This window comes from Cololabis saira, chromosome 13 (assembly GCF_033807715.1).
Source record: "Cololabis saira isolate AMF1-May2022 chromosome 13, fColSai1.1, whole genome shotgun sequence".
NCBI classification, from domain to species: Eukaryota; Metazoa; Chordata; class Actinopteri; order Beloniformes; family Belonidae; genus Cololabis; species Cololabis saira.
The window spans coordinates 16,576,920-16,597,404 of NC_084599.1; the positions used below are offsets into that span (position 1 = coordinate 16,576,920).

Here is a 20,485-nt window from a genome sequence, read left to right on the forward strand (position 1 = left end):
AACAAAACATCATGAGGTTCAATGTACAGTACAGGGGGGTATTCCAAGAAGGAGGTTTACTGGCTAAACTGGGTATGTTAACCCGGGGTAAATGGTAAACCTGGGATTTCCGTTCCAAAATGGTCAGGTTAAGTAGCAGGTTTTGTTCAGATAACCCAGTTATGTTCGGGGTTTTAAGCGCAAGTTCAGGAGGGCTGCTGCAACTTGTTACACATAGAAGCCCAAATTGTCCGTGTAATTCACCGTGAGAGGGTTATAAGACCACGATATGACATTTTATCTTTCCCCGATGAGTATTTGCGAGAGCGCTACCGTTTTTCAGCAGAATCCCTGATTTATTTGAGTAACCTTCTCCATCCATACACTGTAAACCCTAATAAGTTCACAGAACTCAAAAAATATTTTGTAACTGATTACCCAAAAATATTAAAATATTTTTAAATGTTTTAAGTTAATATAAAATAAAAATTACACTTACAGTTGCCTTAAATTATCTTAATATTATCTTTAAAAAAAGTAATATTCCACAACTTATAGTCTGTGGGAAATACACTCAAAATTAATTCTAAAATAAAATACTGATGCCAGCCCACTATACATATAATCAGCTAATAATGTTAGAAAAAATGAAAGCGACACCACTGTTACAATTCAACCATTTTTAACATTTAACGTTTGCAATGTATACAATGTATACATTGCAAACGTTGCGCATCGTGGGTCTGCCCTCTCTTCACTGCAAACAATGTGCATCGCTCTCCGTTTTTTTGGATCTGGGAGTTTCCTGTACAGTATTGGAGATGCTGAACATATCGGGAAAGCAACTGTCTGTCGGTCAGTGCGTAAAGTGTGCCTTGCGCTAAAGCGCTTCATGCACAACTTTATTCGTTTTCCTGGCCACAAACCTACCAACTGGCAGGTCAGCATCGCTTAGGTTTCTCAAATATGCACAGAAATCTTTGCTGGTGAGATTACATTTAATGAGCATTGGCTATATATTGCAGGCTTTCCAAACGTTATTGGATGCATCGATGGGACGCATGTGCCAATTACAGCACCATCCCAAAATGAGGCTGACTTTGCTAACAGGGGGTATCCAAGAAGGAGGTTGAACAAACACTGAGTCTCATCTTGAGGTTACTTGAACCCATGACGACCAAACCCGCTCAGTTGGTTCCAACACACCGGTTATGAATGAACTCAACTAACCCAGAGTTGTAACCCAGAGTTGAGCGAGTTCACGGTGAATCTATAAAGACATCATCCATCGAGGGTTGAAAAATGGAGCAGCAAGTCCTCCACCACACTAATACATCTGCCAAAGCACGTGATATGGCTTGGCAGAGAATTACTGATCGCGTCAATGCGTAAGTTTAGGCCATTATGTGAATTTAATATTAAATGAATGAAGCAAACAATGGGCAAATGAATTGAAAAAATAAAAAAAAAGTGAAAACTCCGTCAACTGTATTTTATTAATTGAAATGATTAAGACAGATTTTATCACGCACTCTGTGACCATCTGCCATGTCAACCTGCTGCTGAAAGGGAGGAGCCGGTACCGGACGAGCGGCTCCATGCAACAAATCTATCCCAGCCCTGTCTGGGCAGACCCTCAGCCTGCACAAGCACTGAAACCTCTCCTTGAGAATCCCAAAAGTCATCTCTATTTTGACCCAGGTTCTCCTGTGAGTCACGTTGAAGCGCGTTTGCGCTCCAGCATCTGGATCGGGGTACGGGGTAATGAGCGTGGGGAGGCGCGGATATCCTCTAACCCCCAGGAGATATCCATAAAATTCTCCTGCAATTGCACATATAACATAAAGTTAGACACATGAATATTTGCAAAACTGATCAATATAATATTAGTAATATAAAGCACTCTGTAGACATTTGATGCTCAAATTTGATTCCCTACATCCTGCATCATGCACAGAGCCTGGCCATCTCGCCTCCACGCTTGATATTAGATTTGCAGCATCGCATCATCTGGCAATTGAAATACGTTCAAACATCAATAAGAGAGCGCTCAAAAATAAAAGCAGCTTACGGTTCCATTATACCTACTTGGACATCAATGCTGTGGAAACCTTTCCTGTTAACAAAGTCAGCCTCATTTTGGGATGGTGCTGTAATTGGCACATGCGTCCCATCGATGCATCCAATAACGTTTGGAAAGCCTGCAATATAACTAATGCTCATTAAATGTAATCTCACCAGCAAAGATTTCTGTGCATATTTGAGAAACCTAAGCGATGCTGACCTGCCAGTTGGTGGAACTCTTAATGACCCTCGTAGGTTTGTTGCCAGGAAAACTATTAAAGTTGTGCATGAAGCGCTTTAGCGCAAGGCACACTTTACGCACCGACCGACAGACAGTAGCTTTCCCGATATGTTCAGCGACTCCAATACTGTACAGGAAACTCCCAAAAAATGACGCAAAACAACAGAGAGCGTTTGCAGCGAAGAGAGGGCAGACCCACGATGGGTAACGTTTGCAATGTATACAACATTGCAAACGTTAGACGTTAAAAATAGTTGAATTGTAATAGTGGTGTCGCTTTCATTTTTTCTAACATTATTAGCTGATTATATGTATAGTGGGCTAGCATCAGTATTTGATTTTAGAATGAATTTTGAGTGTATGTCTCACAGACTACGAGCTGAGGAATATTGAATATTTTGAGTGTATTTCTCCCAAACTATAAGATGTGGAATATTACTTTTTTAAAGATAATATTAAGATAATTTAAGGCAACTGTAAGTGTAATTTTTATTTTATATAAACTTAAAACATTTAAAAATATTTTAATATTTTTGGGTAATCAGTTACAATTTTTTTTTGAGTTCTGTGAACTTATTAGGGTTTACAGTGTATGGATGGAGAAGGTTACTCAAATAAATCAGGGATTCTGCTGAAAAACGGTAGCGCTCTCGCAAATACTCATCGGGGAAAGATAAAATGTCATATCGTGGTCTTATAACCCTCTCACGGTGAATTGAATGGACAACTTGGGCTTCTATGTGTAACAAGTTGTAGCAGCCCTCCTGAACTTGCGCTTAAATACCCGAACATAACTGGGTTATCTGAACAAAACCTGAACAAAACCGGCCTAAAACCTACCCCTACCAGGTTTGGTTCAGAGCCTATGTTACCATGGTGACTTACTTAACCTGACGATTTTGGAACGGAAATCCCATGCAGGTTTACCATTTACCCTGGGTTAACATACCCAGTTTAGCCAGTAAACCTACTTCTAGGAATACCCCCCAGGAAAGGTTTCCACAGCATGTGCAAGTAGGTATAATGGAACCGTAAGCTGCTTTTATTTTTGAGCGCTCTCTTAATGATGTTTGAAAACATATTTTTTCAATTGCCAGATGATATGCAATGCTGCAAATCTAACAGGCGAGATGGCCAGGCTCTGTGCATGATGCCAGGTTGTAGGGAATCAAATTTGAGCATCAAATGTCTACAGAGTGCGTTATATTACTAATATTATATTGATCAGTTTTGCAAATATTCATGTGTCTAACTTTATGTTATATGTGCAATTGCAGGAGAATTTTGTGGATATCTCCTGGGGGTTAGAGGATATCTGCGCCCCCACGCTCATTACCCCGTACCCTGATCCAGATGCTGGAGCGCAAACGCGCTTCAACGTGACTCACAGCAGAACCTGGGTCAAAATAGAGATGACTTTTGGGATTCTCAAGGAGAGGTTTCAGTGCTTGCGCAGGCTGAGGATCTGCCCAGACAGGGCTGGGATAGAATTGTTGCATGGAGCCGGTACAACCAGCAGCAGGTTGACATGGCAGATGGTCACAGAGCGCGTGATCCAATCTGTTTTAATCATTTCAATTAATAAAATACAGTTGACAGAGTTTTCACTTTTTTTATTTTTTTCAATTCATTTGCCCATTGTTTGCTTCATTCATTTAATATTAAATTCACATAATGGCCTAAACTTACGCATTGACGCGATCAGTAATTCTCTGCCAAGCCATATCACGTGCTTTGGCAGATGTATTAGTGTGGTGGAGGACTTGCTGCTCCATTTTTCAACCCTCGATGGATGATGTCTTTATAGATTCACCGTGAACTCGCTCAACTCTGGGTTACAACTCTGGGTTAGTTGAGTTCATTCATAACCGGTGTGTTGGAACCAACTGAGCGGGTTTAGTCGTCATGGGTTCAAGTAACCTCAAGATGAGACTTTAACTCAGTGTTTGTTAAACCTCCTTCTTGGAATACCCATTAACCTAATATGCATGTTTTTGGACTGTGGGAGGAAGCCAGGCCTGGGAGTCGAACCGGGGACCTTCTTGCTGTGAGGCAACAGTGCTAACCACTAAGCCACCGTGCTGCCCTGAATATATATGAATAATTATTCATATATAACTGGATTGGAGTGAATATTCAATGACACTGCACTGGCCTATAGTTGGGACAAAGGAAGAGGGTTGTGACATAAACACAAGAATGTTTTGAACTACAATTTGTTTTGAACTTCATTTGAAGTTCGAAACATTCAGTGTTTTTTACTCCCTTTTATCTCTTTCTCCCTTTAGTCCTCTCTCTTACAGCATCCATCACAATTTTGTTATATATAAATATTAAAGCAAATACCTACTTTCCTTACTGAGGAGTTGGCAACACTGGCTGACATAAACGTAGAGGAACCTTGAGGCGGGATCCTCTGCATTTTAGAAATATCCGCAATTTGTTAATATTTCAAATTGGACAGCGAATGAAGTGCTGCTGCAGCTTCTGCTGTTTTCCATTGGGGAATTGTTTTTCCTCTCTCCTGTGTAGTGCCAAAGTACTGGATTGGGACTCCGTATTACCCAATACTCATAATCAAATCAGACTCCGGAGTAAAACAAAAATGTGATCAGAACGTCCTTAATTATTATATCTAGAAAAAGGTTAAAAGTGTGACTATTAAAGAGCATGTAAACGTGGTCAGTGTCACCAGAGGCAACAGGGGAATCGTACTGGAGCACTAACCTGAAGTGACAGAGCATCCATTACTGTTGAGCCTTGTTCTAATCAAAATCACCTTTATCAAACCTCATACATGAAACCAAACATGTGGAGGAAATCATTCTCACCTTGATAAACTGCGGTTTGGCCAGCCTCACAGTTGCAATGAGACAGACTCTGTCCGTAAAAGCAGAGTGAAGTGATCGCTGGATCACCCCTTCAAAACTATTTTGATTACAGTTAGGCACTAGCGAAGAAAAACAAAGAAAAGTTAAACCCTTAAAAGAAAAACAATTTCAGTTTAAGATTGTTTATCCCAATTTACCATTTTTCAGGGACTTGTAGTTTCCAATGAACTTGACATATTCGTACACAGGAGGCTCTTTGGGGTCGATCGTCCCTCGAAGCATGTGGCAACAGAACTCTAGCTGATTTCTTGCTAATTATAATGATTAAAAAAGAATATAAATTGAAGAAAAGAACTGTTACTTGTAAAAACTAACCCTCTGAGTAAAACAAAGACAACCAAAACAAATTCAAGATAGAAATCAATAGATTGGCCCTACTTTTTAGAAACTCGGGCGTTCCCGGGTCCCCCTCCAGGCCATGGGAAGACAGAGCCTTGTAGACGTCAGAATGCTCCCCCGCTGGCAGGAAGTTTAACAGGTTCTGATCCACAAGATCAGACTGAAACATGTGACAACGATACATATTGAGCACGTTTGAGGCAGCAAACAAATGACATTGTTGATGGTTGATGATTCCGCAATTGTATCATTAATTCAGAAGATAGGTAGCTTATACTCACAGGTAAATGTTCTAGGAGGGACGTCACACTCTCAGAGACATATATTATATTTCCATCTGTCATAATTGCAAGGAAAAATCCATCCAACGCCTGATATAAAAAAAATATACTGCCTTAATTAGCTAATCTTTTACATGGAAACAAAAAAGGGAAAGAAAGCACAAACACAGGCTCACCTCCAACATCAGCTGAGTGAACTCTTCATTACTAAGAAAAGGAGGTTTCCAGTCTTGTCTGATCTCAGTTGACTCTGACTGAGCAGCAATTTCTGATAAAGGAGACATTTTCCATGCAGCTCACAGAACGTCAAGGTAAAACAGATTGCTGGTATTTGTGGTAGTTTCTTACCCTTGTGTTTGTGTAGAAAGACGATGCTTTTTTGCAAAATAGTGGACTTGTCCATTTTGCGGGTGTTGCCTGGCAACATGGTCCCCAGCTCCTTGATGAGGACATTGAACTGGTCCCTGCGTTTCTTTTCAGACTTGTTACGGGACACACTGTTGATAGGAGGATGACATTTATTTATTCTTTAATAATATGAATGAGATATTTTGACTGCGTAACATGGAACATACGTTTTTGTTTTGTTTTTTTAAAGTAAAGACTGTGCTAAAGGCTGAGCAAGAACAGCAAGGTAGGTTACAGACTCAGCTTGTAACAACTTCTTGTTACCAATGTATCAGGGTTTTTGTTCAGGAAAATTAATTAAAGATAGAACGTTGTTGGAGAAACCATGGCTAAGTTTTGATGAAGAGTGTGAAGAACAGCCTTCTGAGTGTGAGCATTTACGTTCCCTCCCCTTTCCTCCCGCCATGTCTGCCCTGAAGAGCAGCAGCCTGACTGTGAGCTGTGACTATGAACAAACAAGTCCCAGCCAACATGCAACTACAACTGAAATCAAAAGATAGTTACTGTCAAAACTGATTATTAGTTGAAAAAAAATGCGGCGCAGTCAGACAAACAAAAACAGAATAAAAACAAAAAAAACAACAAGATTTATCAGAATCTCCTCCATAAAGCAGCAAAGATTATAAAACTGAAAAAAACAGACAGTAGTTTATGTGGAGGTAAAAGTGAATTATTAACATAATAAAAAGTCATAGAAAATACAAAGACATACTGTGTATTGATTTTAGTCTTAAAATGCAGATATAACTTTTACTCATATTGCACAACCCCAAGTACAAAAACAACAAAGAAAATAGTAATATCATGGAAGATATTTTTTTTCTAAACTTTTATTAATATATTTGATTTAAAAACAAACCACATGTATCTTACCGTTTTAATTTGTCTTTTTCATCCTCTTCCATGAACCCATCAAAGATACTGCTGTCATCTCTGCACAGTGGACAAACGAGCAATTCAAACAAAGAAACCTTACAACTCAGAAGAAGCTTTTTTTTAAATAATATCTTTCATTTTTTTGTGAAAAGTGTATTATATTTACAAAAAAAAGTAAATGTAAGACGAGCAGAAGTCACGTGAAGCACACATTTGCAAAATATGAGATGGATGCATCTGATCTTTTCTCATGGATTGGACACTGCATAAGTCTGAAATCATGAACAAGTTTATTAACCAATGTTCAGATTTTTGTTTTGTTTTTCCCAGGAGCCACTGGGGAGGTCTGTAGCACAGATGTTCTGATCCCTCCCAAACATTCTGGACTGAAGCCTGGCAAAAACTCACTCAGTCAAAAACACTACAGGCACACAGTGAAGTTGTGTGACAGATCACCATGTCAACAGAAAGAATTGCACTGACAAAGAGTTGATCCCGGCATGTCGAATCAAACTGGGCCGTGCAGAGGAAAAATGCAGGAGACTCCCCAGAGTGACTTTTATCTTGTGCCAAACTGTCTGCTCAGTCGGCTAATTGAAACGTTCTTTGGCATTCGTGTCAAATATTTCCCCAATTGTTTATCCAATAAAAAGAATGCCCAAAGAATATAATATATTAATTCAATAATATAAATAAATAAGTGATAGAAATCAGTCAAATGTTTAACTTACCGGTCAATGGTTGCAGTCATTTTGCATCTCACTTAGGGTCGTAGTGTTGGAGAGAGCTTTTTTAATCTTGAGGTAGACATTTGTAAATTAACCTTTGAAAACATGAAATTACACTTTGTCACAATGTAATCATAAAAAAATAAAATAAAACCACTAAACCATCATGTTAAAACAAAATGTCAACCTTACCAATAGTATAACCAGTCCTGTGAGAGGAAGGTGTCAGTGGACGAGTGGAGTCTTTGGGTGGACACACGGTGGCAGGAGGAGATCTCTGATAGTCTTGTGGCAGAGTCACTGAAAGTTTCTACAATCAGAGGGATGAATGTTTCCAAAATGTCTTGAGTAAGATTATTGTTGGTCTGCTCTGGATGCAAGTGTTGCACATGGCAGCAACATCTGAGTCTGTCAAAGAAACACAGAACATACATAAATAAGGTCAGGCATTTGGTTCCAACATCTCAGTGTGTCATGCTATTAATTTAACCCCCAAACAACACTAAGGAGTATGTCCACATTTAAATCTACTGGAAATATTAACTGTACACACAGTTTTACACCTGAACTTCAGCTGGAAGTTGGAATCCTTAGTATTTTGGGAACAGATGTTTTGATAACACATCTTGTTACCTTGGTAAAAGCTACATGTAAGTGAAACAACAAAAACTCTTTGTCGAGCTTAAGTCTCAAACCCTGGTGTCAAAAAGCAGCAGCAAGACCGGCTGGGTTTATTGGACGCTTCCAACAATTCTGACCCATTACATGCTGTATCGTTTCAGTGAATCTTGCATATCTCCCTGTGAAGCTTTCGTTGAAGAAAGCTGCACCTTAGCCCATTGCCAGCGTACGTCGTAGTTGTAGTCCGACTCGAGTTTACATATTTTTGACATTATTTATATGCATGCTGCCTCCTCAAAACTTCATTACCTTGATACAGTTTATCACAGTGCTTTGCGTTTCATTACCAACTCAGCGTTTACGACACATCACTGTGTTCTCTATTCTCTGGTCTCCTGGCCCTCACTGACCCTAAGGAGACAACAACATTGGATTATTTTTATTTACAAAGCCATTCTGAATAAACTCCCCACATATCTGTCCAACTTGTTGTCTCCAGTTCATAGTGTGTACAGCTCCCGCTCTTCCACACGGAAGCTGTATAAAGTCCCCAGGATTCATACAGAACTTGGCAAAGCAGCTTTCTCCTACGCTGCTCGCTGGTCCTGGAACCACATTCAGAACTGTCTTAAACTTTCTGGACTCATCTCCTTGGGTGAATTCAAGGTTCTTCTTCTCAAACAGAAACTAACAGAAATGTGCACCTGCTATTTTTAATGTAAGGTATTGTAATGTTGTTTGCACTGTTTGTTGTTGTTGTTGTTGTTAAATTGATTTTATTGTTGTTGCACCAGTTAAGCCTCTTGGCCAGGTCTCCCTCGTAAAAGAGATTCAGTCTCAAGGGATTTTCCTGGTAAAATAAAGGTTAAATAAATAAAATATTCAAAACCAATTCCCACAATTCCTCCACTACATGCTCTCCCTGTACTAATGCCAGAAGATTAAGTTCAGCTTGACTGCCGATGAAAAATGGAGTAGTATTTTCCGTTACTTTATAAAAAAGGAACTAGGGAGGAGGGAGACACAGAACCTGGTGTTACACTCAGCTCAGACAAGAAGGAGAAGATTGATTATCCTACTCTGTGAAGACCAGGAGGACACTATGGCAGAAGAGTCCTGAAGACCTGCAGCCTCACAGACTTGTTTTATAAACTTCAAACTGCACGTGTTACATTCAGTGTTGATCTGTTGTATAGCACCCTAAAGGCAAGGCAATTTCAGCTATTTCAATTCCAACATCCCCACTCTGTCTGTCAACAATCAGCCTCTAGAGAGGGTTGACTCATACAGATATTTGGGGACAGTAATTGACCTTCTGACCACCCTAACTCACCTTCCAACCTAACACTGAATCCATTTTCTCAAAGTGCCAGCAACGCCTCTTTTTTCTTAGAAAACTCCATAAACTTCAAGTCCACCAATCAGTCCTGACGGCATTTTACAAGTGTTTAATTGAATCAGTTTTAACTTTCAACATAAAAGCTTGGCTCGGATCTTTATCTAACATTCACCGCAATCCATTAAACAAAATTATTACATTGAGCAGTAAAGGCCGTTAAGGACTAAACGAAAGGGACGACAAATAGCCTCAGACATCACACACTCACTCTACAGTCAGTATAAGCTCCTCCCCTCAGGTCACAGAGACAGATCACTAACCTTCAGGACAAACAGAGCCATGTCAAGCTTCGTGCCCTCATCCATCACACTCATAAATAGCTGATTTACCTATTTATTTTTTGTACCCGCTTTTAAACATATTTTTTAAATCGTTGTATTTATTATGCACTTAATGGGGGACTTATTTTTATCTCTTTGTTCTCTCTTATGTTATCTATGCTATGGTTTACACAGCATCTAAGTCTAAGCAGTACTTGTGATTGCCCAATGGATGTTGCTTTACATTGATTGTGTGGTTTGTTTTTGTATTATCCTGTTACATATGTTAACTGTACACGCACTGATGCTGATGCTTTTACACAAACGAAGTTCCTAACGGATAAATAAAGTTATTTATTATAATTATAATTATAATTATTATTATTAATTTATTTTATTTTTCCATCTATTGGCGATTTTAGGACAGGGCAGCACACTTTAGAGTTGAAAAGTATTACAACATACTGAAGTAGGAGGGAAAGATAGAACCAGGAAAACAAAGAAACTTGATATGGTTTTGTACATTTAGTATCCTCTATACTGTCATGAAAAGCTTTTTTCCCCATATATTACAGGAATGCGGAATAAAGACACAGCTCTCCAACACCTACACATGTTAACTTGACTGCAGAAATCCATTTGTATTGTATAAGTTGTTTGTTTTTTTTTAATCGAAAAATAGGTTTCTGAAGGTTTCCAAAGGTTTACAAATTGGTCCATCCACTTTAGACTGGAACAGTTCTATTTTCAAACTGAAATGGGGTCGCATTGGGTAAATGGGGTCTGTAACCTCTTCACACTAATGGCTGTTTTCAGCCACACCCCAGCCCTGAGACAGCTCTTGTAAAAGGTCCTTAAACATCCGCTCCAATACTGAGGATAGTGGCAACATTTCAGTCTTGGTCTCACTGGATTTCAGTGCTGCATTTCACACAGTCCAAAGTTCAATTCTGGGACCTTTGTTGTTTAACATCTATGTGCTCACACTCGCTTAAATTATGAATTACAAAATGTGTTTACATAAGTATGCAGATAACACACACGTCCAAATAACCTTCTCAGCAGGAGGCTATAATCCCATTCAAACTTTGGTCAAATTAAAGAGTGGATGTGCCAGAATTTTCTTAGAAGACAAAACAGAAATAATAATAATAATAATAATAATAATAATAATAATAATAATAATAATAATAATAATAATAATAATAATAATAATAATAATAAATGTTATTTATAGGTGCCTTTCTAGCACTCAAGGACACTGTACATAAGGTAGAAACAAACAATGAAACCATATACCATAGAATGACATACCATGCCATAAACACAATGCACATTTCTGTTTATAGAGGGTCTAATTTTCCACAGTAGCCTGGATTAAAAAGGTTTCACATTTTGAAATGCAAACGTATTAGTGTGTACATAGTCTATTTCCACTATGCAGAAGTGAGTGGATATTCTGAATATGTTGACTCCTTTGCATGAGCTGGCAAGGGAGTTTGTGATGTCGTCTTAGTTTGTCAGGACTCAATGTTCAGTCACCAGTGTGAAAAGTAGCTGAAATACAATGAAAATACAGCTACAATGACCAGTATTATCTGTGCTTGGTGTGGTTTCAAACACACAGGGGGAAAAAGTACTACACAAAATATGTCAGGATAGATGAAATATTGAAATTGCAACACCTCTCCCCAGAACAATTCACACACTACCATTGAGACTTCAGAAGAGGCTGAAATGACAACAAAATCCAACATGAAGTTGAATGAAGTTTAAGGAACACATGGAACTATTTTAAAAAAAGGAATGGTGTAAAATTGAAAGATAGCCTCGTCTATCACCAAAATATTTGTCAGTATTACAGTTAAAATGGGAGAAATGTGTGTATCTGAGTTTTATGTCCATTTAAGGTATGATCCTAAATGTTTTGTTGTGCCCAAAAAAACAATTCAGTTAAGGATTACAGCACTCCTCGTAAAAAATATCACATGAAAATTCTTAGTCTTGAGCCCAGAGTAGCTGTAGATGCACAGATACATGCACAAAGCTGACTGCTAAGACTAAAATGGGACACAGCATGGGACAATATCTACTCAGACATGTTTTCCTAGAAATCCAGTTAGCTAACTTACCACCGCTGTAGTGTGGCACATCTGAGCCAAAAGGAACCAATGCTTTCAAGGTTTTCCTACTGCCTCCCAAAAGGGCGTCACATTCTGTCTGTCAGTCCAACTACAGAAATGTCATGCTTCTGAGAGGCACCTCAGGCAAATAAATACATAATGGTAGTCATGTTTTTTTTAACTTCCAGTCTTAAAATAGTTTAATAAAATTGTATCCATGACTAAACAACTCCTAAAAGAAATAGTAATAGATTGGTAGAAGAGCCTTCCATGAAGAAAAACAAATCAAGGACCGTTACGTTGCCCGGATCGGCGTCACCGGGGCCCCGCCCTGGAGCCAGGCCTGGGGTTGGGGCTCGTAGGCGAGCGCCTGGTGGCCGGGTCTTTGCCCGTGGGACCCGGCCGGGCTCAGCCCGAAACAGCGACGCGGGTCCGCCTTCCAGTAGGCCCACCACCCGCAGGAAGGACCATGGCAGGCCGGTGCATTGTGGGTTGGGTAGCAGTTGTGGCGGGGTGCCTCGACGACCCAATCCCTGGACATCAACCCTCACAGTGGGGACATGGAATGTCACCTCGCTGGGGGGGAAGGAGCCGGAGCTTGTGCGTGAGGTTGAGAGGTACCGGCTAGAGATAGTCGGGCTCACCTCCACACATAGCTTGGGCTCTGGAACCCAGCTCCTTGAAGGGGGCTGGACCCTCCACTACTCTGGAGTTGCCCAGGGTGAGAGGCGGCGGGCTGGTGTGGGCTTGGTTATAGCCCCCCAGCTCAGCCGCCATGTGTTGGAGTTCACCCCGGTGAACGAGAGGGTCGCTTCCCTGCGCCTTCGGGTCGGGGATAGGTCTCTCACTGTTGTTTGTGCCTACGGGCCGAACAGCAGTGGGGAGTACCCGGCCTTCTTGGAGTCCCTGGGAGGAGTACTTGATAGTGCTCCAACTGGGGACTCCATTGTTCTACTGGGGGACTTCAACGCTCACGTGGGCAATGACAGTGATACCTGGAGAGGCGTGATTGGGACGAACGGCCTCCCCGATCTGAACCCGAGCGGTGTTTTGTTGTTGGACTTCTGTGCGAGTCACAGTTTGTCCATCACGAACACCATGTTCAGGCATAAGGGTGTCCATCAGTGCACGTGGCACCAGGACACCCTAGGCCGGAGGTCAATGATCGACTTTGTTGTCGTCTCATCTGACCTTCGGCCGCATGTCTTGGACACTCGGGTGAAGAGAGGGGCTGAGCTGTCAACTGATCACCACCTGGTGGTGAGTTGGATGCGCTGGCGGAGGAGGAGGTTGGACAGACCGGGCAGACCCAAACGGATTGTGAGGGTCTGTTGGGAACGTCTGGCTGAGCCCTCTGTCAGGGACATCTTCAACTCCCACCTCCGGGAGAGCTTCTCTCGGATCCCGGGGGAGGCGGGGGACATCGAGTCCGAGTGGACCATGTTCTCTGCCTCCATTGTCAACGCGGCGGCTCGAAGCTGTGGACGCAAGGTCTCCGGTGCCTGTCGTGGCGGCAATCCTAGAACCCGGTGGTGGACACCGGAAGTACAGGATGCCGTCAGACTGAAGAAGGAGTCCTACCGGGCTATGTTGGCCGGTGGGACTCCTGACGCAGTAGATAGGTACCGGCAGGCCAAGCGGGCCGCGGCTCGGGCAGTCTTGGAGGCAAAAACTCGGGTCTGGGAGGAATTCGGGGAGGCCATGGAGGAGGACTTTCGGTCGGCCTCGAGGAAATTCTGGAGGACCGTTCGGCGCCTCAGAAGGGGGAAGCAGTACTCTGCCGGCACCATTTATGGTGCTGGTGGGGAGCTGTTGACCTCGACTGGGGACATTGTCGGACGGTGGAAGGAATACTTTGAGGATCTCCTTAACCCGACTGACATGCCTTCCACTGAGGAAGCAGAGGGTTGGGGCTCGGAGGCGTGCTCATCCATCACCCAAGCCGAGGTCACAGAGGTGGTTCGTAAGCTCCTCGGTGGCCGGGCACCGGGGGTGGATGAGATTCGCCCTAATACCTCAAGTCTCTGGATGTCGTAGGGCTGTCTTGGCTGACACGCCTGTGCGACATTGCATGGAGGAAGGGGACAGTACCACTGGGGTGGCAAACCGGGGTGGTGGTCCCTCTGTTTAAAAAGGGGGACCGGAGAGTGTGTTCCAACTACAGGGGGATCACACTTCTCAGCCTCCCGGGGAAAGTCTACGCCAGGGTACTGGAGAGGAGATTACGGCCGATAGTCGAACCTCGGATTCAGGAGGAACAATGCGGTTTTCGTCCCGGTCGTGGAACACTGGACCAGCTCTATACCCTCCGCAGGGTGCTCGAGGGTTCATGGGAATTTGCCCAACCAGTCTACATGTGCTTTGTGGATCTGGAGAAGGCATTTGACCGTGTCCCTCGTGCCATTCTGTGGGGGGTGCTGAGTGAGTATGGAGTCCGGGGCCCTCTACTAAGGGCTGTCCGGTCTCTGTATGATCGAAGCAGGAGTCTGGTTCGCATTGCCGGCAGTAAGTCAGACTTGTTCCCGGTGCATGTTGGACTCCGGCAGGGCTGCCCTTTGTCACCGGTCCTGTTCATAATTTTTATGGACAGGATTTCTAGGCGCAGCCAGGGGCCGGAGGGGATCCGGTTTGGGAACCTCAGGATTTCATCTCTGCTTTTTGCAGATGATGTTGTCCTGTTGGCTTCATCAGACCGGGACCTCCAGCATGTGCTGGGGCGGTTTGCGGCCGAGTGCGACGCGGCAGGGATGAGAATCAGCACCTCCAAGACCGAGGCCATGGTTCTCGACCGGAAAAGGGTGGCATGCCTTCTCCGGGTGGGTGGAGAAGTCCTGCCTCAGGTGGAGGAGTTCAAGTATCTCGGGATCTTGTTCACGAGTGAGGGAACAATGGAGCGTGAGATTGACAGGCGGATCGGTGCAGCGTCCGCAGTAATGCGGTCGATGTACTGGACCGTCGTGGTAAAGAGGGAGCTGAGTCGAAAGGCGAAGCTCTCGATTTACCGGTCAATCTACGCCCCTACCCTCACCTATGGTCATGAACTTTGGGTAGTGACCGAAAGGACAAGATCGCGGATACAAGCGGCCGAGATGAGTTTCCTCCGCAGGGTGGCTGGACGCTCCCTTAGAGATAGGGTGAGGAGTTCGGTCACCCGGGAGGAGCTCGGAGTCGAGCCGCTACTCCTCCACATTGAGAGGAGTCAGCTGAGGTGGCTTGGGCATCTGTACCGGATGCCTCCTGGATGCCTCCCTAGGGAGGTGTTCCAGGCATGTCCCACCGGGAGGAGACCCCGGGGAAGACCCAGGACACGCTGGAGAGACTATGTCTCTCGGCTGGCCTGGGAACGCCTCGGACTCCCCCCGGAAGAGCTGGAGGAAGTGTCTGGGGTGAGGGAAGTCTGGGCATCCCTGCTGAGGCTGCTGCCCCCGCGACCCGGTAACGGATAAAGCGGGAGAAGATGAGTGAGTGAGTGGTAGAAGAGTGAAGACACCAGAGCTATTATTCTACTTAAGGTGCCAATTTATTGTTGCACATGACTCCTGACGCAAATATGTTACAGAGAAGGGATGTCCTATTTCAGAAAACTGTTTTATCAAAAGAAATGGCCAACTGGACCTTATAATAAATACATGGGGAGTTGAAAGCTGCAGTAAAAGGCTTTATCTATACACTATACCCTCTATTGAACAGTCAGGCTTCCTCAAACACGCACGGCGACTGAAAAAAGGAGAGAACAAATGGGATGACATAAGTTATATTATAGAAAATAAGACAAGAGAAAAAGTTAACCACAGTTGAATTAATAGTTTCAGCTTCGAGTTAGAGTTGTGCAACTTCAAACAGTAGGGGTTGTATAACCGTGATGTCATCTGTGCTTCACTGACCTGCTGGCCCAGTAACCTACTTTTTCTGCACTTCAAATTTAACTTAATTACAGATCCAGAAGCAACATATTTGATTTATCAATGAAATTGCACTTTTATAACACAGATCCTTGAAAAGCCATCTTGGCAAATACCTTCAGGGTTCAGTTTTAAGCATGTTCTGTATCATGTTGTAAACATTAACCAGATGATTTTGCATGAAAACACTTCAAACATGTCTGTTTTTAACCATGGATTGTATAAAATCACAGACTTATGACACTAGTAATTTTTCTACAGCTCAAACAGCATTATAAATGCCTCTGACTGTGCATTTGCATGTCTGTGGGTGTGAACATGGATGCTGCGATTTAGGGCAGCAGAGCTTTGAGGATATGAGTCACTTGGAAGTGGATCTCTGGCTCCTTTCATCACGCACTCACCACACCCAGCTCTCAGACGCCAGCACCGCCACTGTGCCAATGGGCAATACCATAGCAACGAACCTCGCCACGCAGAGTAAGAATAACCTGGCCAAATTCCTCCACAGCTAATACTCTTTTGTCATACAGTGAAAATTATGAGACTGCAAATTTCAGCACTTTGTCTTGAATCAGTGTGAACCACAGCATGTGTCACATGAGCACGTGTGACATGTGCTGAGGTGTCACAGAACGTGAGAAAAATAAATTAATCATTAAATAAAAATCATGCACTATGCATGATCAATTAGAGGAAACCAAACCAAGACACACTCCTCTTGGAGCCGACAGGAACACGTCCACCGTATGTCAATCAAAGTTAGCTGTGGTTGTCAGTTATTTCAACCAACCCATGTTGAGGGAGGTGCACAGCAGCTGGCGGATGTTAACAGCAGAATATTCCGCTTTACACGTTGTGTCTGTGACAAAATCAGACAATACTGTTGGGTGTTGCCGATGCTGGGTTAGTATGAAATCCCAGTTACAAAGGGACGATGGCTAACCAATGGCCAAGCGGACTGTCAATCAAAAGAATGCACCTCATACTATAAATACATGTATTTCTTTATATAAAAATCAACTGATATGGATTAAGAAAAATAAAAAAAAGTATCCCCCTGAGAGTTGTAATGGATGTGAATTAAACAACACAAACCAAAGTGTTTTTTCCAACCAGACTGTATATATGTTTATTAAAAAACACTTAAAAACAGGATGTTTAAGTGGACATTATTCCGTGTCAGTTACTACTACCTCTCTAGACTTTCAGAACATGTTTTTGACGTATAATAATAATAATAATAATAATAATAATAATAATAATAATAATAATAATAATAATAATAATAATAACAGCCTTAGTAATAACATACGTTGCACACCAGCAAAGAGAAAAAATGTCTTGATGATCAATGAATTATCAGTAAAGTAGATAAACTAGCTGATAATCAGTAATGGTGTACTTTGATCCTTTAAATTTTTATTATATTATTTACTATTCATTTGTTTTTGGTTCTGTTTATTTACTTTTTTTTTCTAAATGGTCCCACACAAGTGGCATCTTATTGCAGTGATTCTTCCCATATTTTTTATCAGCGTGTCCTCCTGGAACTTTTTGACTGATTTTTTTTATTTTTCCCATTTCTTCTTATTGAAAACAAAGATTTTTGAGAGACTTTTCGTGGTGGTTTGGATGCTGTATTGCTTATCTGTTATTATGAACCACAGGAGAGTCATTTAAAAACTGGAGCACCTGATGAGATTTCAGAAACCAAACCTCTTTACCTGGCTATCACAGGTAGCAAGCAAATAGAGACTGCAAAAGGAGAAGCACGAGTAAAGGCAGTGGGATTACAGTCAGCATGCTACTGTGAAGCAGGATCTCTGCATCCCAAAAATGTAATGTGCTATGTTTATGTCTATATTATCTTTGGAAATACAGATTCTGTCCATGCTATTTCAGGCAAATCTTCCACACATGACAGAGGCAGAGACGCCCCCCCCCCCCCCCCCCCCCCAAAAAAAAAGAAAACAACAACAAGCAAACAAAATACTGGATCCATTTTTTGTGCAACATGCAGTATTCCCGTTGCAGTCTTATAAACAAATCTAAAACAGGGAATCTTTTCTGAAACCTTGAAGACTAACTTCAGAAGGTGCTGTCTGGCATCACAGTTTAAGATAAGCTCTGGTTTCACAGCAACCCTTCTGTTTTCTCCTTCATCTACATCGCGTACTGACACCTGAGAGCAAGGGATTAGTAAACCCCGCATGACCCCAGATATAGACCACGGTCTCCATTTAAAACTTGGACAGTGGCTTGTTGTTGGTGAACATATTCCACAATGTTTTAGTCCGCAACAAACAGGATTAGTACTGCAATTAGGATTAAATAAAGGACAATGTTGTGCCTGACAAAAATCTAGGATTAAACAAATGTGGCTTTTAAACATAAAAAAACAACAGATTTGCAGCCAAAGAATCTGTTGCACAAACATCCTCATGGTGTCTACATAGCGGTTAAAGTTAATCAAGTGCGATGAGTTTTTCAAATAAGATACTGTATAACTGAGGCTCGTTTTAAGAAATAATGCATTGATTTGTCACACAAGCAATAAAAGTCACTACGGAACAATCATAACACTGTCCAGTGACCATCACATATCTAAATAGTTCTACCAGCAAAAGTCATAACAAGGACAGCCAGCTGTGTTTTCACTTACTGCACACATCTCTGCAGGCCCAGCTGCACAAGAGAAGCCTTTGTTTTGCATTTTTACTCCACAGCACAGAGACAGGAATGTTTGAAAGACAAGTAGTACTACCAGAAAAAACATTAAATTGAGAATCAACAGTAATAGTGCCATAACCACTACAAATTCTAAAACAACAATATTTTAAATAGACTCTTCTTTGTGTATGCATAACATGTCTTTACCCAGATAACTTCTAAACACATTATATCTCCACACTCTATCAGATCATGCCCAAACACACTCTTCTGGGAAAAGATTCAATTAAATTAAAAAAATAAAAAATGTAGTGACTGCAGTTAAATCTAATAACCCCCCTTCTTTCTGGCAAAGCATAATCATCCATAATGCAAAACTTAAAATAAAAATTGCTTCGTCAATAGATGGAACATAAATGAACTTAACTGATTAGTTATCAGTCAATAACAAAATTAAAAATGACATCTTGTCTAACATGGAGATCAGCTGCTTTTGCCTGCACTTTAAACTCAACATCTTATCAAAAGATGTTGTCAAAGACGACAAACACACGTGTTCAAGAAGTCAAAGCTTTTTTTTTTCTTCTTACCATTGTAAAATACTTTGTAATTTGTCATAAAAAAGTGGTAATTCTGTAGGTTTTGGGTTGTAAACTATTATTGCATTAGTTTTTTTTGAAGATGTTGTGGCTCTAGTGACCTTTATTCAAAGTGTACAGACAGGAAAGGGGTTGAGAGAGAGAATGGGGAGGACATGAATCAAAGGTCCACAGGCTGGGAATCAAACCTGCGACCGCTGCAGGAGGGCTGCAGCCTCAGTACATGGGCCACTTGTCTAACCACTGCACCACCCAGCGGCCCTACTATTGCATTAGTGAGATGGGTATCACTTTATATCTCCAGACAAGTCGTTGCAATGTCTAACAAATGCCCTGTGGTAGTTTTAGGCTTGGAGTAAACTTGCTGCTTGCAACATGTACATGTATGTCCTGTCAGTCAGACACATCAAGCATTGGTTTGGTGCATCAGTCATGCCCATGACATGTCGACAGATGAAATATTCACTTAAACTCTGCCAATGCTTTGTCAAACTTCAGATACGTTGCAGGCTTCAGCGGCGTCCTAATCAGATAGTGCTGAGAACCACACGATTGAAAATAAATCAATCTGTGGAGTTAAAAAAAGGGGAGACTTTCATACCACTTTAGTTCACTTTTAACAGCAGCATTGTTGATGTACTTTTTTTGCTACGGTTATGCCTGGCAACTACATTACTCCAGGACATTCGACCATCAAAACTTAAAAATGTTTATCTACTCAATTGTTAGTTGAGGGAAAAATTTGGGGAAGTCTAATTGGGTTAAACATTTGGAAGCAACAATTAGTTAGACCTATTCACTTTATGAGTTGTTCTTCAGAGTCAATGTGTACCCTGATTCGCCAAGCATATTCAGATTAACCTTCACTGGAAGATAAACACAGACATGCCTTAACGACAGTGTTAACAGCAAAATGGAGATGGAGCAAGTGTTGGTGACAATAAAACTCTGAAGAACTTGTCATTTCCGTCACTGCATGTCCTTCTCTACTTTGTTACTGCCTCATCACATATCTGTCAGATATTTTCTACTGCCCGTTCACATAGTGACGCCCACGGCCACTGACAGTCAATGCTCATGTGATTTGCACACGCAGGCAAT

The 20,485-nt window shown here is 41.9% G+C and overlaps 1 protein-coding gene across 5 annotated transcripts in view; it reads right to left on the reverse strand.

Annotated features, from left to right (window-relative positions):
* The window catches only part of clocka (clock circadian regulator a), a 37,376-nt gene that overhangs the window by 10,137 nt on the left and 6,754 nt on the right, over window positions 1–20,485 (reverse strand). For 4 of the 5 annotated variants that reach the window (XM_061737998.1, XM_061737996.1, XM_061737997.1 and 1 more), the window contains exons 2-10: window positions 8,000–8,215; window positions 7,811–7,902; window positions 7,077–7,136; window positions 6,144–6,292; window positions 5,972–6,063; window positions 5,796–5,885; window positions 5,554–5,674; window positions 5,313–5,426; window positions 5,116–5,234 (exon numbers count right to left, since the gene is read on the reverse strand). In XM_061737998.1, coding sequence (XP_061593982.1) covers window positions 5,116–5,234; window positions 5,313–5,426; window positions 5,554–5,674; window positions 5,796–5,885; window positions 5,972–6,063; window positions 6,144–6,292; window positions 7,077–7,136; window positions 7,811–7,830 — 765 coding nt within the window. In that variant the 5' untranslated portion in view covers window positions 7,831–7,902; window positions 8,000–8,215. Of the gene's footprint in view, window positions 1–5,115; window positions 5,235–5,312; window positions 5,427–5,553; window positions 5,675–5,795; window positions 5,886–5,971; window positions 6,064–6,143; window positions 6,293–7,076; window positions 7,137–7,810; window positions 7,903–7,999; window positions 8,216–9,761; window positions 9,780–20,485 lie in introns of those variants that run through there. The other variant, XM_061737995.1, reaches the window with a different exon arrangement.